Source organism: Delphinus delphis, chromosome 16 (assembly GCF_949987515.2).
Source record: "Delphinus delphis chromosome 16, mDelDel1.2, whole genome shotgun sequence".
Classification (NCBI taxonomy): domain Eukaryota; kingdom Metazoa; phylum Chordata; class Mammalia; order Artiodactyla; family Delphinidae; genus Delphinus; species Delphinus delphis.
The window spans coordinates 46,189,825-46,216,058 of record NC_082698.1 but is presented as its reverse complement, the minus strand read 5'-3'; the positions used below and the strand labels follow the sequence as shown (position 1 = coordinate 46,216,058).

At 42.6% G+C, this 26,234-nt stretch overlaps 1 protein-coding gene across 2 annotated transcripts in view; it reads right to left on the bottom strand.

The window, feature by feature from the left end:
* Positions 1 to 8,749: 8,749 nt before the first annotated feature.
* ERCC6 (ERCC excision repair 6, chromatin remodeling factor) overlaps positions 8,750 to 26,234 on the bottom strand; it is a 76,211-nt gene continuing 58,726 nt past the window's right edge. For both annotated transcript variants that reach the window (XM_060034648.1, XM_060034649.1), the window contains exons 11-21: positions 24,998 to 25,114; positions 23,181 to 23,276; positions 18,803 to 19,018; positions 18,223 to 18,333; positions 17,714 to 17,833; positions 17,219 to 17,313; positions 16,474 to 16,619; positions 15,687 to 16,388; positions 13,884 to 14,088; positions 13,146 to 13,224; positions 8,750 to 12,011 (exon numbers count right to left, since the gene is read on the bottom strand). In XM_060034648.1, coding sequence (XP_059890631.1) covers positions 11,589 to 12,011; positions 13,146 to 13,224; positions 13,884 to 14,088; positions 15,687 to 16,388; positions 16,474 to 16,619; positions 17,219 to 17,313; positions 17,714 to 17,833; positions 18,223 to 18,333; positions 18,803 to 19,018; positions 23,181 to 23,276; positions 24,998 to 25,114 — 2,310 coding nt within the window. In that variant the 3' untranslated portion in view covers positions 8,750 to 11,588. The remainder of the gene's footprint in view (positions 12,012 to 13,145; positions 13,225 to 13,883; positions 14,089 to 15,686; positions 16,389 to 16,473; positions 16,620 to 17,218; positions 17,314 to 17,713; positions 17,834 to 18,222; positions 18,334 to 18,802; positions 19,019 to 23,180; positions 23,277 to 24,997; positions 25,115 to 26,234) is intronic.

Sequence of the window (26,234 nt, the reverse complement as noted above, 5' to 3'; positions counted from 1 at the left end):
ACGGGCCAGGGTCTCTGATTGCCAAGCCACTCTGCAGACCCCAGCCCCACAGAAGGTATGAGAGGAGGGCAAAACCCCAGAGCCGTGGAGGGACTGAGCTGGGGCAGGATGCGGCACTGTCAGTCCACTCCAACTCCATCACGATGGACTGATGGAAGAAACAGCCAGGACTGGAACCCGGGTCCGTGGGCTCAGGAGTCATGCCATGAGTGGAGCCTGAAGCTTCATGCTGGCTGGGCAGGCAGGACCCTGCGGGGAAAAGTGATTAGGAGAGAGGGGAGCGGCCAAGCCCAGGGAGGGCTGGGGAAGGGCTCTGAAGGCAGCTTCTACTCCATCTGGGCCAGTGGCCAGCACACCCAGGCTTTGGTCCTGCTCATTTGGGACTTTGACTATATTCTCAGTGTGCAAAGGGCTGGGACCTGACTGCTTTCATCTCTGATGCCTCCCGTGCCTGTCAGAGGGGCCCGTGACATCCAGCGCACTGTCAACCAAGCCCTCACCCACTCAGGCTGAGCGTGAAGCTGTCCTCACCATTGGGCAGGGCCGGCTAGTCCCCCAGGGGGCTCCTTGCCCCTGCTGTTGGTGTAGATGACAAGCAAGGAGTTCCCGTTCTCTTTCCTGTCCACTTTTGGTCGATCTTGCCATAGCTGTCCTTCTGCAGCGTACCCACGTTCTTTGTGGTCAGAACCAGAAAGCTCCTGGTCAAGGCCTTCTCCTGGATGCAGACAGACACCCAGAGACAGCAGGGTCCCAACAGGTAGGAATCAAACAGGATGGCCCTGCGACCGCACCACCTGGGTGCAAACCCTGGGTCTTATTAGCTGAATGGTGTTTTTCCCCCAATGGTTAGCATTTAATGGGAACTTTCTATGTGCCAGGCACTTGATATTTTGCATTATCTGAAACCAATCTTCACAGTAGCTTCAAGAAGTAGGCGCTATATTTATCCCCATTTTACATATAAAGAATCTGAGACTTAGAAATAAGATGTGTTGAGATGAGTAAATTTCTTTAATATGCACCAGTTCTCCTTAAGACAAACCAGATGAGCAAGCTATGGTTTTCTGCCTAAGCAGACCCAAGCCAGTGCATGTTCTTAATGGAAAGACAATCCCAATAAACATTTTATCTTTGAATATTAGCAATGGAAGAGACCTTAAATTTCATTCAGTGCCACAACCCACACCCCAGATTAAGAAAGTACAGATCAGCATCCTGGTCACCATCACAGACTTGAGTTACTGCAGCACCAAAGAGCCCTGCCCCACCAAATGGCCTTTTGTGCCTCAGTTTGCCCATCTGTACGATGGCAACAAGAATGGTATAAATCTCATAGGCTTGCTGAGAACATTAAGTTCCTTTGACTTGATATGAATGAGCTATTTTTCTTAGCCCAAGCCAACTTCCCCACGAGCTGGGCATTCCCAGCATTCAGTGTTTTGGGGGGACGCCAAAGTGCCCCTTGGTGCTCAAAACCAAGTCCAGTACAATGTGGTCTGGGGTTTTCCTGACTTCATTCATCTATTTCCCACCTTTTCAATGTGATACAACAAATTCAGTGCATAATATTGACTTCATATTCTTCTATAAATCATATCACTTTGGTTACCCAAAATTTATTTTAAATAAACACTTTAAAGCACTATTATAAACCCAGTATCTTTGTGTTCCTGAGGATAGACTGAAAATAAATATGGAATACAAATGATACTCCAACAGCAATGAGCATATAACGTATTTGGTTTTTCAGTACCATTCCCCACTAAAACAGGAGTCGGGCTCGCAAATGCTATGTAAGTTTGAAATTGTTTCAGAATAAAAAGAAAGAGAGAGAGGTGGGGTGGGGACACGACTCAGAGGAATGGCTGATTCCAACTCAAGAGGAGAAAAGTACACCCTGAGCCTGAACTATCTTGCTGTGCCAGGAGGGAAGGAAGTAGCCAAAAACTATGGGAACACGTCAAAAAGCTATAAGAGCTCACTCACTTAACGCAGCTCCGGGTCAAGACTGGGAATGTCTGAGCGTCAAACTAAATGATGGTACTAATGGATTATAATCTACTGAACAAAATAAAATTCCATAAGTCCATTCTTCTCTAAATAAATAAGCAGGGACAGCTCTTCCTTCCAATGAATGCCAATAATAAATATAGAAGGAATGATGAAGTTAGAAGGTCCTCTGGCAACCATCATAGTCATCATGGATCCAGGCAAATCTCATCAATGAAGGTTAAAAACAGTGGGCAAGAATTTGATGAGGAACAAGATAGCCATATAATCTCAAAAGCAGCTCCCCACTAAATACTTAACGAGCTTACAGAGGGGGGTAAAGAGTAACATAGACGCAAGGAGCCCGGGGGGAAACCCATCTTCCCCAGGTGGTCAAGGTCAGCATGACCAATATGGGGTCAGAAGCTCATCAAGCCTGCCAAGGCCGTGCCCGGAGGGGACAAGACACCACCTCTGCTAAAGATGCTTCACCAAACCCTCATCGTAAGCAAACACCCCACAGACCCAAACTGAGAGACATTCTGCAATGTCCAAATTGTGAGGGTCATGAAAGCCAAAGAAAGATGGGACTACTCCACTTAAAGGAGACTAAAAGAATGGATGACCAAAGGCAGTGTGTGGTCTTGGACAGGCGGGTGGCAGGAGCTGCAGAGGACAGAGTGGGGCAGCTGATAAAATCCAAATATGGCCTTCATATCAGATCATAGTATTACATCAAAGTTAAATTTCTTGCCTTTGATAACTGTACTGTGGGTATCTAAGAGATTGTCCTTGTTCTTAGGAAAAGCACACTGAAATATTTAGGGGTAAAGGGGCATGTATACAACTTACATTCAAATGTTCAGGAAAAAGTGTGTGTGTGTGTGTGTGTGTGCGTGTGCACAGGCAAATGGGGCAAAAATGTAAACAGTTGGTGAATCTAGGTCAAGGGAGTTCTCTGACATTCTCATAACTTTTCTGTAATGTTGAAATTATTTCAAAACAGCAAGATTTTTAAATTAAGGGTATTTATCCCTGTGCTGACCCAGATCCTCTGCCTTGGGCATCATCAAAAGAGTGAAAAGAGAATGTGGCTGACTGCCGCCCTGCAGCCCAGCACCTGCGTGTGGTGTCCAGGGACACCAGAGCCTAACCTGGACACCTGGGAACTGGAGTCAGAGCAGCCTGGTGGTGTTGGAGGAGGTCCATCTGAGACAATGCACGTGAAGTGGCAGCAGTGCCTGGCACATAGCACATTCCACGCTGCTTCCCTGGGCACCCAGCCCCTCCAGCCCAGAGGGCTGAGGCCCCCTCCACCACTTACATCCAGGTGACACCAGATAGCAGCCAGCCAGGGGAGGTCAGGGGCAGGTCCATGACTGAAAGGAGGAGACCTCCCTCCAACTATGGGGGGATCCCAGGACCTGAGGGATTTCCACCAGGGACACAGCAACCCTGCCATGAGCTGAGCCCACATTCGCAAAAGCTCCACATAGCACCAGTATGAAATTAGACCCAGATGCCTAGAAACGCCACGCCAGCCAGGGAGCTGGCCTCTTCCTTTCCAGGGAATGCAAAGGTCTCTGACCTGGGAATCCTTCCAGGAAACTGATCCAGAATGAGAAGGGAGAGAAAACTGTCATGCATGGAAATGTCCACCAGTATTATTTATAACAGGAGAAAATGGGAAACTGATGTTAAATAATGATATATTAAGTTGATAAAAATGGTATAAACCTCATAGGCTTATTTATTTAATAAATGAAATAAATTATGATATATCTGCATATGACAATATTATGTGACCAAAATAATTCTTTTTTTTTCCAAAAGAATTCTTAACATGGGAAAGTGATTAAATGAAGACACCAAATGAAAAAATATATGTAATATAATCTGTTATTAAAGGTATTCAGAGGCTTCCCTGGTGGCGCAGTGGTTGAGAGTCCGCCTGCCGATGCAGGGGACACGGGTTCGTGCCCCGGTCCGGGAAGATCCCACATGCCGTGGAGCGGCTGGGCCCGTGAGCCATGGCCGCTGAGCCTGCGCGTCCGGAGCCTGTGCTCCGCAACGGGAGAGGTCACAACAGTGAGAGGCCCACATACCAGGGATCGAACCCTTGGAAGCACGGAGTCCTAACCACTGGACCACAGGGAAGTCCCTACGTTCTTTTTTTTTTTTTTTTTGCGGTACGCGGGCCTCTCACTGCTGTGGTATCTCCCGTTGCAGAGCACAGGCTCCGGACGCGCAGGCTCAGTGGCCATGGCTCACGGGCCCAGCCGCTCCGCGGCATGTGGGATCCTCCCAGACCGGGGCACGACCCGTGTCCCCTGCATCGGCAGGCGGACTCTCAACCACTGCGCCACCAGGGAAGCCCCCCTACCTTCTTTATTTACCCTTAGAGAACAGATTAATGGTGCATACTGTTGACACATAATAAACATGACCAAATGATTGAGAGAGGGGGAGGAGGAGGAAGGGGGAATAAGGGAAGGAAGGTGCACTGGGGGACTTGATAAATTCACCCCAGAAACACACAGCACCTGCCCTCAATGCACACTGTGCCACCTTGATGCCCCCTGCTGAGGATGCCCACCCTGTCTCCTTCAGAAGAAGGCCCATGTGGCCTGAGGAGCTGCCCTCCATGGCATCCCTCTCCCCGTGCTCTCCCCAATTAACTTGAGAGCCAGAGCATTACCTGAGCCAGGCTTTAGACCAGACACCTAGGTCCTGCTGCCTCTGCTCCCACTGGCTGTGGGCAAACTGAGAGCTCAGGGGAAATGCATCTAGACGGGCCTAAGCTGGTTATCCCTTCCCAGACACTCTCCTTGTGGGCCATCTGCTCCCCTGGCAGGCCCAGCTTGCCTGGGCTCATGGTGGGCCTTGTCATGGGCAGGAGTCCCGTGTGGATGACGGAGTTTAGAGCGTGGCACTCAGAACTTCTGGGGTTTGCCTTCTGAGTAGATGTTGAAGAAAAAGTGGACTGGACTACAGGTGCTGCAGATTGGGAAGGGGGGGTGGGGCAGGAGTCACTGCCCTTTGTTCTCTCCCTTGGGTGGGGTTGGGTAATGAGAAGGATAAGGCAGAGGGTGGCTGGGTCAGTGGAAGAGAAGTGATAGGTCTCGGGGGGTGTTCAGTCCCCCAAAACCAGGGAGCCTGGCCTCACTCCTCACTCCCCTTCCCCTTTAGTATTTCTTACTAGGTACCAACAAATTTTGTTTTTGTTTATCTGGGCAAGTTTTTATTTCGCCTTCATTTTTTAATAACTTCGCTGGTAAAATGATTCTAGGTTGATAGTTTTTTTCTTTGAGGACTTTGTTATCCCTGCCTTCTTGGCCTCTATTGTTTTCTGAGAAGTTAACTGTTAATCATATTGAAGTTCCCTTGTAAATGATGCATCATTTCTCATCCACCACTTTCAAGATTTTGTCTTTGGTTTCAGCAATTTCACTGATCTGCCAGTGAGAGCCTTCGCATTTAGTTCACTGAGCTTCATGGAGTTTTTAAAAATAAATTTGGGATATTTTCAGGCATCATTTCTTAAAATATTTTTTCTCCTCTTTTCTCTCTCTCCTTCCAGTACTCCCATTATGCATATATTGGTGCACTTAATGGTGTAGCACGTTTCCCTTTGGCTTTGTACTTTTTTCTTCATTCTTTTTTCTGTTCTTTGGAGAGTATAATCTCTATCCATCTATCTGCAAATTGCCTGAATCTTTCTTCAGCCAGTTCAAGCCTAGTGAATTTTTCACTTGTTATTATGCTTATATGTTTATATATATGTTTATATATGTTATATGCTTATTATATGTTATTATACTCCATGAATTTAGCCCCTGCAACTTGGAGCTGGAGGGGATGAGAAATGCTGCCAGCATGCCCTCCCAGTGAGATACTGTATCCCTGGATTGGGAATTGCAGGAAGGAGCCACATTTTCTTGGCTGAACCTTCCTGGATCACAGACTCTGTCACCACACTGAGATGAGGAGGAAGCAGGGAAGGAATAGGTCGTGGCTCAAGAGTCACAGACTTTTGCTGTTCTTACCAAGGTTTAGTAGATTTTCTTGACTGTCTCTTCATTTACAATATACCCTTAGGATTATTTCCAGATATATTCAATTTTCTGGGGGAGGGAGGGGGTGTGTGTCTTCTGGAATTTTGTCCAGTTATAGTCATTTTCTGGATTGCACTACTGCAGGGTCCTTCACACTGCCATTCTGTCAGTAGAAGTCTAAAAGATGTTTTAATTTTGGAAAATTACTGTGTACTTTACAACACCGAGAGAGATTTAAAGGAGAAAACCTACACAATTAAATCAATAGTGCAGAAAAAGCATTTAATAAAATTCAGCACTGGATTCAGGATTGGAAAGAGCATTTCATTTTTTTTAAATTTATTTACTTTATTTTTGGCTGCATTGGGTCTTCGTTGCTGTGCGTGGGCTTTCTCTAGTTGCAGCGAGCGGGGGCTACTCCTTGTTGCAGTGCGTGGGTTTCTCATTGCGGTGGCTTCTCTTGTTGAGGAGCATGGGTTCTAGGCTCACGGGCTTCAGTAGTTGCGGCACGTGGGCTCAGCAGTCAAGGCTCGCGGACTCTAGAGCGCACGCTCAGTAGTTGTGGTGCATGGGCTTATTTGCTCCACGGCATGTGGGATCTTTCCGGACCAGGGCTCGAACCTGTGCCCCCTACACTGGCAGGCAGATTCTTAACCACTGTGCCACCAGGGAAGCCCAGAAAGAGCATTTCCTTAACCTGACAGAGATCATCTGCCAGAAAGCTACAGCAACTGCGTATTTAACGGTAAAACTTTAGAAGTCAGGAATAAGGCAAGGATGTCAACGTTGTCAATTATATTCGTTATCATATTGGAAATACATGGTGGAAGTATTGAAACAGAAGAAATACAATTGGCATTAGTTGCAGCTGACATGATTGTAACACACAGGACAATTTACAGACTTACTGGAATTAATAAGAGTTCAAGCAAGGTTGCTAAATACAAGACCAATACGTAAAATCCAACAATACTCCTATAAACTAGAAAATGTGATTTTAAAAATGTTACTTACTATAGCAACAAAAACTGTAGGATAATTAGGAGATAATGTAAGATGTGCATGACCTTATAAAAGTGAAAGACATAATGGAATTATGCCTTTATAATATGTATTATAAACAGAGTGGTATGCCCTATTCATAGATGAGAAACTCAGTAAACAATCCTCCCTAAGTAATCTGTACAGTCATTACGATTTCAAAAACAACGACAAAATCCAAATGTGACAAGCTGATCCCAAACAAAGGTTCAGGAACTAAGAAATTTTTTGGAAGATGAGGGGAATCATTCTACCATATATGATTGCCAATTATAAAGCTACAATTATTAAAACAGTGGGTTAGTGGCAAAGTTAAGGAAGTGGACCAATTTAACAGAGTACAGAGCCCAGAAACATTCCCATAATTACATGGAAATTAGATATAGTGATAGAGGAAGGCTTGCAAGTCAGGAGGGAAAGGATGAACTATTTTTTTAAAGGTGCTAGAAAAAGCAACTATCCACATGGTGTTTACAAGAGAATTCATGGGAACGTAATCAAGACTTTAGGTTAGGAAAGGGGTTCTTAAATAAGGAAACAAAATGAAACATGAAAAGACTGAATTTGACTATATTTAAATTAAAAACTGTATGATAAACATCATAAAAAAGTTCTGTGTTCTAATCCTCCATATTTTCATGCAAAAGTAAAAAGCTCCCTCACAAAACTAAAAATCTATAAAATAGCTGAATAAACCTAATATGAAATGTGCAAGACCTTCATGAAGCAAGTTATTAAAATTTTATCCAAGAATATAACGTACTCTAATCAAATGAGGCCTACCATGATGCTAATGGGAAAAACTACATTAATTACAAGAAGTCTATTATCCTCAAATTAATGTATAAACTAATACAATCCCAATCAAAAGAGCAACACAATTTTAGTGGAACTTAATAAACCGATTCTAAGATTCACCTGAAACAAAATGCACAAGAATAAGACAATGAATGAAGAGGGGGGAAAAAGGAAGGGAAACATGCCTATAGATAGCAAAACACTGTACAAAGTTGGACAGGGAAGTGTGTGTTCAGTAGAATAGAATCTAGATCCACTGTCCAGAAACAGACAATTTAGCATATGATAAACTAGGCATTTCAAATGGATGGAGAAAAGATTGGACTATTCAATAATAGTAGGAACAACTGCCTTTTCATTTTTGTTTGGGAAAGAGGGTCACCCCTAAGAGAAAATGATCTATAGTGAAACTAGGCTAACATAACATGAACAAGCAACTTGTAATGGAGGATCTAGAAATGGCCAAAAAACATGGAAATGTTTAGTTTTATAAGTAATCAGGGAAATTCAAGCTAAAACAAGGTATTTTCAACCACAATATTGTTTAGGAAAACAAACTTCCGAGATTGATACGGCCTACTGTTGGCAAGGGTGTGGAGAAATGGTCCTTTTATGGAGTATGAATTGAAGGAAGTACTTTCACTACAACCATTAAAATAAAAAATCCACCTAATTTTAATTCCAGCAATTACATGAAGGTTGAGCTATACTTAGAGGAACGAAAGGATGTGTTGTATATAACGTTAAATGAAAAGTTAATAGTTGCAAAATAATAAAGATGATAATCCCATTTTTGTAAATCACATATAAAACAAAACCAGCTGCTGTAACAAAAAGACTCCAAAAGACAGTGGTTTAAACAAGTCAGGAATTTATTTTGCTCTTAAGTTAACGGGTGAAAGGGAAGCAGTTCAAGACTGGCAGGCCAACGTCTCCATCCTCAGCACGCGACCTCTCCCCACCGCATGTCACTGCTAAAGCTCCCACAGGCATCTCGGCCAGCACAAAGGGGAATGCCGAATGGAGCGGACACCCAATTCCTCATTTAAGGGCCCAGTCTGGATGTTCTCTTTGTAGCCCATTGCCTGGTCACGTGGCCACAATTAACCATAAGGGAGGCTGGCAAGTAGAGTCGTGAGCTGAGCAGCCACGTGTCCAGGTAAAAAGCAGGAATCTTATCAGTAAAGGAGAAGGGGAAAACAGACATTACAGCAGCAGTCTCTGCTGCACGCATCTGTAAAGGCATCGAAAACAGCCTGGAAGAATACACACCAAACACAGTACTTATCTCTGGAACACGAACAAGAGGGGGTGGGGAGGCAGAGTACTGCTTGAAAGTTTTTAAAGAGTGATTCATGTATTAACTAAGGAATTTTTAAAATTTCACAAAATTTTGAAATCCTTTATTGTAGCTTAATACCAATATAACATTTTAAATACATTATCTATATTGTACAAAGCTTTTAAAGTTCCAAAAGTTAGATATTATCTAAATGAAAAAGTTACTCTATGTTGTTAAAACCATGACTTAGAGCATCTTCCTCTAAGTCTCTCCACCCAGAGGCACGATGACGATGTTTACAGATATCCATACTGAGACACAGGCAAGGCAGTGACTACCCAAGGTCTCAGCTGGTGGCAGAGCTGAGACAAGGCTTGGAGTGAAGGCCACCTTGCTGTGACTGTATCATAACTTTTGCTGGCATTTTCTACTTGATGAGAAGGCTACAACTTCCCTAGCTTGGTAGAGCTTAGATTTCACACAACAGAGCTAGGATGCCAAAGCACTTCACACTCGTGAACTGCACTGGTACTTTAATCCGAGAACAAAAGGGATGCAATTTTCTTAATTGAAATGATGATTACATTTCAATTAATGACTTGATTACAAAAATAAAAATTAAAAAAGAACCTCCCAGAAACAAAAGTCATTAATTTTGACTCCCTTCTGAGCCAAGTAGTCAAGTTTAGGATGTACTGACCTGTTTAAAAGTCTCTATTATTTCTAGATATGATGGCAGAATGAAGAAAATAATAGAATCTTCTTCCTCTAATACCGAACCACTCTAAAAACAGAATAAAATAAAAAAGCCAGAATCCAAAAAAAGAAGCAGAAAATTCTGGTGGGAATTATGACTCTGACAATGACATCTCCTAATCTAAGGGGAAGGATTCATGGCCCAAGCTATTTAACAAAATCTCAGAACAGAAAAGTAAAACCCAAGTCCTCCAACCAAAAGCTGCATGCTGCCCAGCAGAGGCTCCCCCCGACCTCCAAACCCACACCCCTTCTCTCTGGGTGGCAGGGAAGAGCATACAGATCTGGACCCAGCTGCCTGATTTTAGCATGAGCTAGATGTAAAGAAACAGCATGGGAAGAAGGAGAGCACAATACAGAAAAATCAGAAAGAGTGAAAACAGCAGGCCAGAGGGAACAACTCTAAGAAACAAACTGCACCGTGACAGCTCTAGAAGACATTTAAGGAAGCCAATGAACTTCAGAAAACAGGACTTCAGAGCTGTGATGATAAAACAATGACAAGGAAAGAAAAACAACGCTAAGAAAACAAACTAAGGATCAAAACGACATCATCACAAAACTCTAAACACATGAACAACAGCCAGAAACAGATGCAGCTGAAAACCAAACCTCTAGAACAGGAGAGCCACGGCGAACGGAAAGGGAAAAGAGAGATGAAGGTGACTGGACAGAAGAAGGAGAACAATGATGTCTGATATAAAGTTACCAGCATCCTTAGAAAGACAGACAATGAATAAGGTAAAAAAGGTTCAAAGTTCCCGCCCAGGATGTAAGCAGAGAGAGGGCTGGAATGGTGCTCACCATGTGGTGATGATGGTATATCCGGGTGTGGTCTGGAGCAACGTCCGTGTGTGCGTGTGTGTGCGTTGGTGGTTTTATTTGTATCTACTTTTGGTTCTGCTTGAGTTTTTTTTTTAAAGATAACATATATTTTCCTAAAACCACTATTCACTATGCGGGGGGGAAAGGTGCCCTTTGCTTAAAATAAAGCCACTGTAAACTGAGAAAACTACAAGTTTCTGAAAATACATGTCTCATCATTTACTATCAAGCTATTCCATGCTGTACTAATAAAAATACCTGTCAATTTAACAGTACCTTAACAGAAGATCGTTTAAAGGCAACTAATAGGACTCAAAAGGTAACAAGTCTGATCTCTTTTTTGGGTGGCAAATGATCGATTTAAACATTTAAAAGCTAGGTACCAAAAACAATTCTGTTATCAGATACTGATGAACTGATTTACCGAACAGGTCTAACTGAATATAAGACATGACTTTAGCACCAATAAAAAGAATTCTTGAGAGTTCTGGTCTATAAACTTCTAAATGAGTAGTATGTATTCCCTGACAGCATCTTCTGGGTAAAAGAACAAATGTGTTCCAAGGATTAACAGTTAGGTCCCTGATTTCATAATTAATTTTGGAAAAAAAAAAAAAAAAGAAATCCAGGTATTTGGAAAAAAAAAAGAAATCCAGGTATTTTTTACGTTTCAGAGAAGAACTTCTTCCTCCTTAGAGTTTTAATTATGAGGTAGCTATCATTCAAAGTAAACATCAAATGCAGCCAACTTCCATTGACAAAACATGATTATTAATCATAAGATCAATAATCAGAAATTTCCACTAGAAAAAGTCAATTTAAAGTTCAGAAGGTAACATTGATTAGCAGTATTCTGGCTTGAGTTTCCAAATTCCTTCACCACCTGAAGTTCTATGAAAAGTGCACAGATTTCTCAATAGTTCTCGAAAGACACAAGACTGTGATGCTGATAACTTGGATTCAAACTCCTGCAGTATCTCCCGAGTGCTGGCCTGGCCATCAACTTGGGCCTGAAAGGCAATGAAGTTTCTCATTTCTACCAGAAGGTCATCGTGTTCCATGCTGGAAGGCGGAGGAGCAGAAGCCTCTGGAAGGCACCCACTTTCACTTTCTAAGCGCTCTGGCAAAATTAGGTGGTTTCTAGCTCTCATCTTAGCCAACAGTGAGGACGAAGTGAGGGCCCCGGATGAAGGCTCTGCATCTTCAACTTTTCCTCTAAAATGCTCCGAAACATTGTCTTTTCCATCCTTTTTCATAGTGCTGTCCTGGAGAAAGAAGACCAGTGCATCGATATATTTAACCTCCAGTTTACGCTCCCACTACTTATTTCTCCAAAGGCTCTGAGGGGCCATAAGATAACACACATGCCCAGGGCACTGAGGTTGATGGAGAATGGATGATACACCGTCTAATGCAAAGGGAAAGGAGGAGAGTCAAGTGTCTAAATGCACCCACTCCTAGAAAACATTTCCTAAAAAACCCAAAACTACACTATCTGCTTCGTCACCATCCTGAGGGACGGGAGTGGAGGGAGGGCAGAGAGGGTGGGGCCGGGCTTCCGAAGAAGGCTTCTAGGGAAACCTGTCTCCAGCAGGTACGAGCTCTGTGGGCATTTACTGTTCTTCCTCCCAAATTTTCCCTGAACTGAGCACCGTGGGATAAGGAACAATATCAGAGCTGTACTTCCTTCACTTTTAAATCTTTTTACTACTTTACACCTCATGTGAGTTTCCTTAGAACAGCTACATAAATCTAGTTTTTCTTCACATTCCTACTGCTAAAAGAACATAACACAGGAAGTCAAAAAAAAAAGGTTCTCTATTCCTAAATGTGTTCATATTAACCTAAAACAGGAATCTGAACCTGGGAGTTTTCAAATTTTATAAGTAACATGACCCTTAAGCAGAAAAAAAGTATTAAATGATAAGAGCATGGCCTACTATTTACTCTCAGAGAAGCACTCAAGGCCTTCGGCGTTGTAGGACAGGCAGAGAAGGGCACAGTGCTCTGGCAGCTAGGAAATTACAAACATTCAATAAAGGCCCTCTAGACCTTTAGTCTAGAGGGCAGTGGTCCTTGGAGCTAGTACTTCACCTCCAGATGGGGCAGGTGGTATGAGCAGCAACTCACACATCACCCATCCTTATATGAACTTTTGGAAGACAAAACAGAGATTCTACTATGGATCTTGGGTTAAAGACTTTGTCTTTTCTAGGAAGTTCGCTGGCCCTTTTAAATTCACACAAAAGTACTTCATAAATGCATGAAAGTGCATACAATGTAAACATCAGATGTCATTATGCCAGTGACGCTCTTCACATGCAGAATCGAGTGAAATTTTCATGGCAATTCAATTAAGTAGATCTCACAAATGAAAAGCTGATAGGCTATCAGATTACCTGGCATTTCTCCTTTGGAGACGTTGAAGAGGGATGCTGCACAGAGAAGCTGGAGTTCCTTTTCTGACCAAATCTTCTCCTAAATACGGAAGAGAGTCATAGTTGATAAAATGTAACTTTGTGACTTACAGATGAGAATGCCCTTCCAACAACTAAACTCCTCTTGGAGCAATTTTCTTCTGCACGGTTATTCTCTCACAGCCATGATGCTTCTGCTCCATCAGCCATGGTGCTTCTGCTCTATCCCCTGAGATTCCCGTACTTTACTCTCCTAGTAAAGTAGTAGAAATTATTACTGCATCTCAAGTAAAAACCACTCAATATCCTTGCTCAACTTACTACCCTTGAATTCTAGGTAGGGAAACTATTCTAAAAGAGCACACTGAATATCATAGTAATTACTGATTGCTGAAACCTAGCTGATCCTCTTATTAAAGTTTAATCGTTATTCTGTATCTCTTACTATTTTTTATGACATCACCTCTTAAGCAAAACAGATTTCTCCTTTCCCTGAAAAATCAGCTTTGGAAAGGAGGGAATGAAAGCAAAGAAGAAGGTAAGATGATAAAAGTCTTTCCCCAAGTCACATACATCTGGCTGACCCAATCCCTCCCTGAGAGATTTTCTATTGCTTCAGATAAATGGGAGGAGGTATCCCCGCCCCCGCCTGCCCTGATTTTATTTCCAGCCCAGCAGGTTTGGCCTCCTCACAAGCATGGCAGGGTGGCAACCTCTTACTTTCTTCCTGCTGGTGTACCAGCCACCCCCCTGTGGCCGGTCCAGGTGGGAACACCAGATGCTGCTCCCAGACACCGCTGCCGAGAGAGTCTCAGTGCTTTGAGGGCATCCTGGGCCACACGGTTGGCCTCTGCCTCCACCAGCACGTAGTCTGGACTGGCTCCGTCCATGATGGCATCATGCTTCATGATGCTGTGCACACCCACTGGCAAGAGCAAAGGAAACAGTGAACATGTTATTTCAGCTCGTACACAATCACACCTTTTATTCTGTATAGGCTAGTGTGTTGTGGGTAGAGGAAACATCATGAACGTTTTTAGCTGCTATTCACCCGTGATCACCAGGACCCAGGAACTTTTACAAATGCTGCTGCTCTTCACCTGCATCTCTACCCGATGAGGGAGGGACTATCAACTGTCACTGCTTTGTATAATCAAAGCATAATGCTTTAACATAGCATAATGCTTTATGCTTTGTATAATCAAAGCATAATGCTTTAACTTCAACATAAACTCTTCACTGTCACCTGGAAAACTTTAAAATCTTCTACTAATATATTCTCTATTGAAGGGGGAAAATATACAAATATAAAATAAAACTACAGAATTTCTGAAAAGTAATGATGATGGAAACACTACATATCAGAAGAATCCAATGCAGTCATCAGTGGAAAATGCATAGCCCTAAATATTTCTGTCAATAAAAATGAAAGAACAAAAATAAATACGCTGAATTCCAAGTCGAACAGTTTTATAAAAATTAAGACCAAAAAAACTCATCAAAACAACAACAAAAACAAAAGCAACAGGAAGAAAATACTGAAGATAAAAGCATAAATTAATGAGGTAGAGGACAACCATGGATCTAATTAATAAATCAAAAACCTGGTTTATTGGGAAAAAAAAAAAATCACAAAATAGACAATCTACTAGCTTAACCTGACAAAGGAAACGGGGGAAAAATATACAAAATTAGAAATGACAAGGGGGAAATTGTCTTGAAACAGAAGCCGATTTTAAAAAAATTATTACAAGAGTATTTTCTATGCCTCCATGCAAATAAACTTGAAAATCAGACAAGACAGATAATTTTTCTTAGGAAAATAGACCAGGAACTGTAGAAAAAAATAGAGCAAGTTACCAATGAACTACCTTACAAGAAAGCATCGGGCCCAGATGGTTTCCCTCTGAGATGCCATACATAAGCCTGCATTCCTGAATAGAAACCCATTCAGCAATCTTTGGAAACTCAAGGCTGTCACCTTGGGAACACAATGACTGGTGAGACCTGAGTAAGACAGTCCCAGGGATGACTAATTTTTGCAGGCTGGCCGGTCCCTCCAGGGTCCTGAGCAATTGTTGAGTCTGCTTTCCTAATTTTTCTCCCTTGATATTAGCTACCAGCTTTCCTACTTCCAGAGTGCCTGCCTCTGGCCATGCCCCTGTGTCTCTCTCCCATGATCTGTCACTTTACTCTCCTGTGTTTGTTAAATCAGATAAATATAGCATGCAGAGAAATCATCTATGAATGTTCAGGTAGTACAAATCTATTTTAAGCATTGCGCCCCCCTGTATGTGGTTAGAAGTCGAGTCCTATTGTTCTCCCAAGGTTCAAATTCTCCTATGAAAGAGAGGTGAAAATGATTTTCAAAAATGTCAATACATTTCAAATCTGAGTTTTAGAAGGGAAAATACTTCCAGTTGAGCACACACTCTGCACTGTCAGAAAAGGCTGCTTCCGCTAGAAGTGGCCCCCTCATTTCTATTCCTAGCACACCTGTGGCAAGGTCAGCAAAAGGAGTACCTGATTTTCTGAAAAGCTTTTCCAGGACGTAGTCGTCATGGCTGCGTTCCTTGGGCTCGCTCTCATTTTCATTGTCCTGCCTCCGGTACTGCTTCTTCTTCACCAGGTGCGGAATTCGAGTTCCCTCAAACTTGGCATCTCTGCGGTGCTTAGAGCTCTTAAGCTTTTGCTTCGGCCTCAGATGTTTCTCCAGGGTCTTTTCTTCTGCCACATGATGTTTCGTTTTCGACTTGTGCTTATAAAAATTATTTTCTGTTTGCTCATTCTCCCAAAGAGGTTCTGTTTGAACCCGGCAGCTTTCTCTTTTATCAGAAAGACCCTCCTTTTCATCGATGCTTTCCTCACCAGACATCCTGTACATTTTGCTGATTCTTGGAGAATCTGAACCTTCCCCGTTTCCATGAATCACTGAGGAATCCTGCAGTCTGGACACTGCATCTGTCTCTTCTCCAAGCCTCTCACTGTTAGTTAGACTACAAGACGTTTGAGGGGCATCTTTCAAAGGATCACCTAGATTAGAAGTTACTGCATTCACTTCAGGTCCTCTAGTTGTAGATTTCTCTTCAGATGACATGGCAACATTTGCAGATGTGTTAGAATCAGGGAACTTTTTACCTACTGGAACGTTCTGGTCCGTTCCAAAAGCCGGTTGAAGTTTCCTTTTTAAATGGCGTTTGGGTGTCTGAACATCTGAACCAGTTCCTGTGAAAAGGAAAAACATGCTAGTGTTATACTGCATAATTCTTATGTATTTCATTATTTTAAGTTAAATTCTTTTATGAAATACCTGCAAAAATAGCACTTGTTTCAGTGCTCTGGGATGTATCAGGACTAGTCAGAGTAAACAGCTCATAAAGATCATTGGATTTGAAAAATCGCCTTTGCTTTGGATCTTTTAGCACTCTATTTGTCAAAAACTGCTTGAAGATTTGTCTAAAAAGATAGAAATCAAGCTGGTATGAAACAATGTTTAGCTGTACCTCAGAATTCTAAACATACAGCAATTGTTTATTAATAAGGTAGAAAAACAATCAGGTTCAAAGACATTTTTAAAAAACACACAATAAGACATCTAAGCTTATTTTAATGAGAAAGAAAAAAAACAAGATAAAAAAACCAAAACACATATCGCTCAGTTACAGCAACTATTGCTCTAAGATGGAAAGACTTTTTTTCTTTTAAATTAATTAATTAATTTGCTGTGTTGGGTCTTTGTTGCTGTACACAGGCTTTCTCTAGTTGCCGTGAACGGGGGCTTCTCTTGCTGCAGAGCGCGGGCTCAGTAGTTGTGGCTCGCGGGCTTAGCTGCTCCGCCGCATGTGGGATCTTCCCAGACCAGGGCTCGAACCCATGTTCCCTGCGTTGGCAGGCAGATTCTTAACCACTGCACCACCAGGGAAGTCCCAAGACTTCTTAAAGTACTATTTTTTAAAAATTCCCTGCTCCAAACCCTGGCAGCGTGCCTCTCCCTCCTGCACACCCGCAACCAGGAGAGCACCCTCCGGTCAAGGAGCACAGCCATGTGTACTGACCGGTGGTAAATCTTCTCTTCAATGGTGCCTGCGGTCAGAAGCCTGTACACCGTCACCTGTTTCTTCTGGCCTATCCGCCACGCTCGCTCCCGGGCCTACGGTAGAAGAGATGCAGCTCAACAAGGACCCTTCTCAGCGATAAGCACTGATTAATAGCCGGTCGCTTCCTTCCACTCCCGAAATTAGAATTTTGGCTAATGAGGCTAAGTACAACCAAGGCCTATTAAGGAAGATAAACAGGCAGGTGACAAAACAGACCTAGCCAACTCTACCTGAAAAACAATGTGTGTCTGTCCCCTCCCACGTTCTCTTTTTACCCATGTCTAGTGTGCCTGCTACGGGAAAACTGTGAAGACCCTTACTCCGAGCTGAAGACAAGCTACAACCAAGATGTGAGCTATGTGCTGAGGGTAACGTGGCACCGAAGGACGCTCCCGAGTGCAAGCCATCAGATGGTATGTCACCAACACGCTCCTTTAAACAAAATAAACGGACCTGCACGTCTGTGCTTGGGTTCCAGTCAGGGTCATAGATGATGACTCGGTTTGCCCCCGTCAGGTTGACTCCTAGGCCACCCACCCGAGTGGTCAGAAGAAACACAAATATGGATGTGTCCTAGAGGTAAGACACACAACACTCAGTATGCACATGGAAGACTAGTTACAGCTCCTCACCTCTGCCTTTACATATTCTCCACACGGAAGCCTGTTCCCAATACAAGCAATGGGTTATGCCCCAGAAACCTCTGGTCAGCCAAGATCCCATCTCCCAGCTTCTACTTTTAATATCAATTATATTAGCAATATTTAAACCCGGGTTTTCGAGAAGGAATACACATTCTCTGTTTAAACACAACACATCCCAATAATCCAGAAAGGCACTGAGTTAAAAGCGCCCACTGCCCAATCCCAGATGTAGGCTCCGTGGGTGCAGACCTCTCCTTCTTCCCCCCCGCCCCGCACAAAGTAGCACCATGTGACTTCATCGTTCTGTTCACTTGTTACCTCATTGTATCTTGTAATCAGTGGTTGTCTTGAAGCTATCGCAGTGGTACCATCCATCTTGAGATAGGAATACTTTTGGGCCCTAAGGAATACTTCAAATATGTCCAACATCTGTTTGCGAGAAGGGGTGGAGGATATAAGAGTTTAAAAATCAAATGTACACCTCCAGTGAGTACTCCACATTTGTGTAAAGAGTCATATCCTTCCCAAAAGGCTTATATTAAAAGGGGTTTCCTGATTCGAGGAAGATAAATGTAATTACTGCAAGAATATTTTTGGTATTTCCATACTGTTAATTCTTACAAGTTTTGTAATCAGCACGGCATTTATTTGAGTTCAGACCCAAACTCACCTGCACCCCAGAATCACATGGTAATAAACCTTTTTTAAAAAGCCGACTTCTGGGCACCAACTCTAGAGAAAGATCCCATCTCCCAAAGAGCTTTGCAGGCTGCCACTTCAGGGTCAATGGGTGGATTTGCCTTTGGAATCAGTATTTTAGACAATATCTCATTTTTTGAATAATGGTTGTGAGTCATAAAGAACCAACTTGTTTCTTGTATGAGGTTTGTATACTCACCTGTCTGGACTGAGAAAACAGCAATACTCGTTGGCCCTGCTTGTGCCATATTTTCAACAAGGACTCAACAACTATCATTTTCCCAGAACGCTTCCAGTGTCCAAACTGATCTTCCCCTAGTTCCTCATCTGGAATTCCTTTAAGATTCTTGGGGCCTCCAGAAAAGAGATCAGGGTGGTTGCAGATTTTTCTTAGGGCTACAAGTCCAGAGAAAATCTATGGTACAAAAGAATTACGTGCACTCAGATTACCCCACGTAAAATACCATTCACTCCGGAAGAAAAGGAAGGAGGCTGTTTGACATGTAACACAGATTAAAAAGTAATTCTTCACCAGCTTCTTAGTTTCCACCCTAATCACAGCATATTAGGAGCTGGAAGAAATCAACCTTTACGCATCTTCTTTTCCTGATAGGGCAAGTTCTCTAAAAACAAAAAAAATCCTTTTGGACCAAACACATCTACCAGGGTCACATTCAACTGCTGATGATTTATTTTCCCTCTAGAAAAAAAAGTATGCAGTTCACAGTATATAAAAAACTGACTCACCTTTTAAATATAAATAAGAAACATCAGGCCCATCTAAAATTTAGGAAAATCTATCATGTAACTTAACAAATGCATTTATTTTTTTTTGAGTATAATTGCTTTACAATGGTGTGTTAGTTTCTGCTTTACAACAAAACGAATCAGTTATATATATACATATGTTCCCATATCTCTTCCCTCTTGCCTCTCCCTCCCTCCCACCCTCCCTATCCCACCCCTCTAGGTGGTAACAAGGAGCTGAGCTGATCTCCCTGTGCTATGCGGCTGCTTCCCACTAGCTACATTTGGTAGTGTATATATGTCCATGCCTCTCTCTCGCTTTGTCACAGCTCACCCTTCCCCCTCCCCATATCCTCAAGTCCGTTCTCTAGTAGGTCTGTGTCTTTATTCCTGTCTTACCCCTAGGTTCTTCATGACATTTTTTTTCTTAAATTCCATATATATGTGTTAGCATACGGTATTTGTCTCTCTCTTTCTGACTTACTTCACTCTGTATAACAGACTCTAGGTCTATCCACCTCATTACAAATAGCTCTATTTTGTTTCTTTTTATGGCTGAGTAATATTCCGTTGTATATATGTGCCACATCTTCTTTATCCATTCATCCGATGATGGGCACTTAGGTTGTTTCCATCTCCGGGCTATTGTAAATAGAGCTGCAATGAACATTTTGGTACATGACTCTTTTTGAATTATGGTTTTCTCAGGGTATATGCCCAGTAGTGGGATTGCTGGGTCATATGGTGGTTCTATTTGTAGTTTTTTAAGGAACCTCCATACTGTTCTCCACAGTGGCTGTATCAATTTACATTCCCACCAACAGTGCAAGAGGGTTCCCTTTTCTCCACACCCTCTCCAGCATCTATTGTTTCTAGATTTTTTGATGATGGCCATTCTGACTGGTGTGAGATGATATCTCATTGTAGTTTTGATTTGCATTTCTCTAATGATTAGTGATGGTGAACATTCATGTGTTTGTTGGCAATCTGTATATCTTCTTTGGAGAAATGTCTATTTAGGTCTTCTGCCCATTTTTGGATTGGGTTAGTTTTTTTGTTATTAAGCTGCATGAGCTGCTTATAAATTTTGGAGATTAATCCTTTGTCAGCTGCTTCATTTGCAAATATTTTCTCCCATTCTGAGGGTTGTCTTTTGGTCTTGTTTATGGTTTCCTTTGCTGTGCAAAAACTTTGAAGTTTCATTAGGTCCCATTTGTTTATTTCTGTTTTTATTTCCATTTCTCTAGGAGGTGGGTCAAAAAGGATCTTGCTGTGATTTATGTCATAGAGTGTTCTGCCTATGTTTTCCTCTAAGAGTTTGATAGTTTCTGGCCTTACATTTAGGTCTTTAATCCATTTTGAGCTTATTTTTGTGTATGGTGTTAGGGAGTGATCTAATCTCATACTTTTACATGTACCTGTCCAGTTTTCCCAGCACCACTTATTGAAGAGGCTGTCCTTTCTCCACTGTACATTCCTGCCTCCTTTATCAAAGATAAGGTGACCATATGTGCGTGGGTTTATCTCTGGGCTTTCCATCCTGTTCCATTGATCTATATGTCTGTTTTTGTGCCAGTACCATAGTCTTGATTACTGTAGCTTTGTAGTATAGTCTGAAGTCAGGAAGCCTGATTCCTCCAGCTCCGTATTTCGTTCTCAAGATTGCTTTGGCTGTTCGGGGTCTTTTGTGTTTCCATAGAAATTGTGAAATTTTTTGTTCTAGTTCTGTGAAAAATGCCAGTGGTAGTTTGATAGGGATTGCATTGAATCTGTAGATTGCTGTGGGTAGTAGAGTCATTTTCACAATGTTGTTTCTTCCAATCCAAGAACATGGTATATCTCTCCATCTATTTGTATCATCTTTAATTTCTTTCATCAGTGTCTTACAATTTTCTGCATACAGGTCTTTTGTCTCCTTAGGTAGGTTTATTCCTAGATATTTTATTCTTTTTGTTGCAATGGTAAATGGGAGTGTTTTCTTGATATTATTTTTTTTAAACATTTTTATTGGAGTATAATTGCTCTACAGTGGTGTGTTACTTTCTGCTTTATAACAAAGTGAATTAGCTATACATATATATATAACCCCATTATCTCTTCCCTCTTGCGTCTCCCTCCCTCCCACCCTCCCTATCCCACCCTTCTAGCTGGTCACAAAGCACCAAGCTGATCTCCCTGTGCTATGCTTCCCACTAGCTATCTATTTTACAAACAAATGCATTTAAATATTATACTCCTAAGTACCTCACTAGAAGTTCTGTATTTTAACATGTGAGCCAGAGGTTGAAATTCCCTTTACCTTTACATTAGTTTATCAGAAAACATACCCACGTGCAAAATCCACGGATGGGAATGACGTGCGGGACTTTTCACGCAGCAGAAGGGCTTAGAGACCCAAAGTGAGAGAGCCCACCCACCCGCCCCAACAAGAGGGAATCTTTCACAGGTTTCACCCCTGACTCAAGTCACACTCACCAGTATAAAAACTCAAGTGGAAAAAGATAAATCATAAATTAAGCCAAAAATCAAAGAGTATAGTAGTTTTAACTAGTAAACAGTTAAACAAATAAACAATAAACGATCTGAACAAAGCAGGAACCCCATCACCACTCCCCAGAGTCATCTGTTACTTGTCTTTCTTCCTGGAGATCTCTGCTGTCCAACACAGCAGTCACGAGCCATGTGTGGCCACTGAGCATGTGAAGTGTGTAGTCCAAATTGAGATGTGTTACCAATGTAAAATACCCCATTTTGAAGACTTAGTACAAAAAAGAGTAAAATATCTCAGTAGTTTAAAAATTTTGATTACATATTAAAATATTTTAGATACATCAGGCTAAATAAAATATATTATCAAAGTTGATTTCACCTGTTTTGCTTTTTAATCTTTTTTAATGTGAGTACTAGAAAATTTTAAATCACACATGTGGCTTGTGTTCTCTATCTACTGGACAGTGCTGATCTAGACCACCTAAGGCTTCACAACTTGGAGACACGTGAAGATAAGTTAAGGGGAGATACAGGAGAGATGAATAAATGTGAATGGTTTCAAAACATCCTAGAGATGCCAATGACAGATGAAATAAATAGTAAGAGGTGGATAAAAGAACGAAAATGCCTTAATCTGGAGGAAAAAACATGTAGATACTACGGAACACAGGCAGCCTTGTCACCCACACTCATCTCTGTCTGGCTCCATGCAGGAGGCAGGAAAGCGTATTTCCGAGCATCCCATGCTGCTCAGCTGTACCTCCAACGAGGATGGACCAAGGACTAAGGAAGTCTTACATGTCAAATAAAAATACAATTCACGCTTCAAGATACTGAAGCACAAAGAAGTTGAAGAGTTTACGTGAAGCTTTTGACTAAAGCTGATGATAAACTTACTACATGTGCTGAATGAAGAGACGTTTACCCACATATGTTGCTGAATATGGCCAATAACTAAAATGTTATTACTTATATAAAAATGTATAACAATAATTCTTCCTCTGTGCAGCCCAGCAGTCCGGGGCTGCTCCCGACATGCTACGGAGGAACAGCAATCCCTGTAGGACCCACCATTACAGACCCTGTTGTCTAGTGCATTCTTCCACTAGACCATGCAGTGCTGGGTTCAAGTGTAACAGTGCTGCGGTACAGATAAAAAGGGAGCATGCTCAAACTGTGTGTTCTCTTACTTCTGGAAGGGCTTCAAATGAAGGGAAGGTTCACACCCAAATATTTTCAAGAGGGTAATAATAGTGAATCCTTGACTAGTACTAGTTTCCTTTCCTCCCCCACTTTCCTTAGTCCACAATTCTTTCTCCAGCTTCTATTATTTGGCTGACCTGCATCTCTCCATTGAGAATTCTGTAAACTTCTTTGGAATCAATGAAATTTTGGTAGACTTTATGTTGCTCATCTGTAAGACGGCAAAATAAGACCTAAGGGGAGAATAAAAACAGAGCTGAAAAATAAAACTTAACAAAACAAAATAACTAAAATAGTAACAAAATTTACTAATCAAAAGAACACAATGTATGTAATTTTCAGTGTACATCTTATTAAAAACAAAACAAAAAGAAGCCACATCTCAGAGCTGAGCAAAGAAGAGCTCCCTCCTCTCAAGAGCCCCCTCCGTTTCTGTCTTCCATCCACTTTTTGGTCCCCATGCCATTTGGTCCCCACCCCACTATCCTGGGAGTCCCTGAAGCCTGGCTTCCTGCTCATGGGGAAGTTCAGGACCAGGTGCACAGCGCTTCCTCCATCCCAGCCTCCGAGTGCTCAGACCATCTCAGCTCGCGATCCCCTCAACCCACTCTTCACTTCAGCAAACCTGACCAGGGACCTTAACCTTGCCTGGCACACCCCCTCCCTTTCCTGGAGTTCTAAGCCATCCCCAAGTTTACCAGACACACCTCTGACAACCCCTTACCCTGCCAGCCCAACAGCATCTACTAACCCACGCCCCCACGTTCCCCTCACCCCCCGACATTCTGCCTCTCAACCCTCCTCTCCTTCTCCAAGACCACTGCCACCATTTCACGGCGCTACGTTCCTCAGCTACTCACAAACCCACGGCATTTTCCTTCAGCTACCCCTCTGCCACCCACTGCATCTGCCCTGCAAACTTCCAAATGAAGAGGAACTCAACTGCCTGCCTTCTCCACTCCTTTGTGGTAAGTGCTGAGTGCCGCTGGAGACAGCCCCACCAGGGCGGCGTCCTAGAGAGGACCCCCCCCCCACCGCCCTGCTCAGCACCTGCTCACACCCAGACGGCCGTGACAAGACTCCTCACTCTCCCCAAGCCACCCACCCACCACCTGTGTCTCCACCTCTACTTAAAAACATCAAAAACAAAAAAACAGAAATAGAAACTGAAGTTATCAGGCCTGATTTCCTAATTTTCACTCTGTAAAATGTATCTACTTCTTCATCTGTCACACCTGGTTGTTCTCCTTCATTCTCAGACCAGCAGGTCCCTACAAGGGATCCAGGACAACCCTTTCATCTTTGCACCAGATCTGAAAACCCATTCATCTTCCTCAGATCAGTGCTCCACACCTTAGATGCTCCAAAAACTGAGGGGGATGCTTCCCTGGTGGCGCAGTGGTTAAGAATCCTCCTGCCAATGCAGGGGACATGGGTTCGATCTGTGGTCCGGAAAGATCCCACATGCCGTGGAGCAACTAAGCCTGTGCACCACAACTACTAAGCTTGCGCTCTAGAGCCCATAAGCCACAACTACTGAAGCCCGCGTACCTAGAGCCCATGCTCCACAACAAGGGAAGCCACCGCGATGAGAAGCCCTTGCACCGCAACTAAGAGTGGTCCCCGCTCGCCGCAGCTAGAGAAAGCCCGTGCACAGCAACAAAGACCCAACGCAGCCAAAAATAAATAAATAAATATATTAAAAAAAAACTGAGGGGGAAAACTCCCTGAAAGGATGTGCACAATGACCACCTCCACTTCCCCACCCTCCAGTCGCTCCTGAGCCCAGCAGACTCACCTGTCGTAGGCAGGTATATACAGCTGTACACTAGCCTGCCCCACAGCACCAGAGACCACACCTGTTAGCCTCACCTATTGTGTGTGTGAAAAGCAGGGTGAATGCCAGGTACACCTGTGCTTTAGGAATGTTTTGATAATTCCTGTATTTACAGACCTGTTCGTTTTTATCTGGCAAAGAAAGGCTCATTTTGACATCCGACTTCATTCTCCGCAGTAGGTATGGATTTATGGTATCTCGTAGAACACATGCACACTTATAAGCAGTTTTAACCTTTAATAAGAGAAAAGGGGAAACAATTACTGTATATCTAAGGAATGCATTTGTTCTTATCTCTCAAATGATTCCAATGCTTAAAAAAATTTTTTTAAAAGAATGACCAATGGTTGTACAAAATTGTGGGAAACAGTAGGAAAATGGTTTGTAAAAATTTAAGTTCCATATACTCCAGGATACAGTAGCTTTCATAATAATATCACCAATTAAAAAAAAACAAAACAAAACGTCTCATTAACCAAAATGTACGAAAGAACAACTGGTAATTTTGTGCCCTGTTCCACCTCTATTTAATTATTATTATATAGTTAAACCCTAAAGTGGAGATTTATTCAGTGCTTGACCCCCTCTAGGGAAAAAAACTGCTTTCAAACAAATCTCAGTTTATAATCTTGTACTCTCCAATAGCCACAAAGGAACTGCTACTCCGCAAGACTGAAGATCAAACACTAACTCAGGGAAACGCTGCAGCAAGGGGAACAGCAGATAATAAGCAGAGATTACTGCCCACAGGAGACTCAGAGAGTAAGTTCAAGAAAAGCCCTATGACCCCAGAAATGAAAGGTCACTCCAGCCTAAAATGGAGCATATGGCTCTGTAATGGAGCACAGCCACATGAGATGGGTATTAACTGTCCAGAGAAAAACAAAGACCCACAGTGCAGGAAACCACTCTCTCTGCAATTCACTTAAAGGCAAACAAAGAATTCAATAAATTATTGATACTTTGAAAAAAATCTAAATAGGCTTAACAACCTAGTAAATACTATTTAATGGAACAAGAAAATTTCCAACCAAAGCTTAAATTTAAGAAAGTTATCAGCAAAATGAATAATTAAAAGAGCTTGAATAAACACAGAAAAATTCACGTTAAAAAATTAACATGGTTGGGCTTCCCTGGTGGCGCAGTGGTTGAGAGTCCGCCTGCCGATGCAGGGGACACGGGTTCGTGCCCCGGTCCGGGAAGATCCCACATGCCGCGGAGCGGCTGGGCCTGTGAGCCATGGCTGCTGAGCCTGCGCGTCCAGAGCCTGTGCTCCGCAATGGGAGAGGCCACAGCAGTGAGAGGCCCGCGTACCACAAAAAAAAAGACAGAAAAACAAAAAAACAGTTTTACT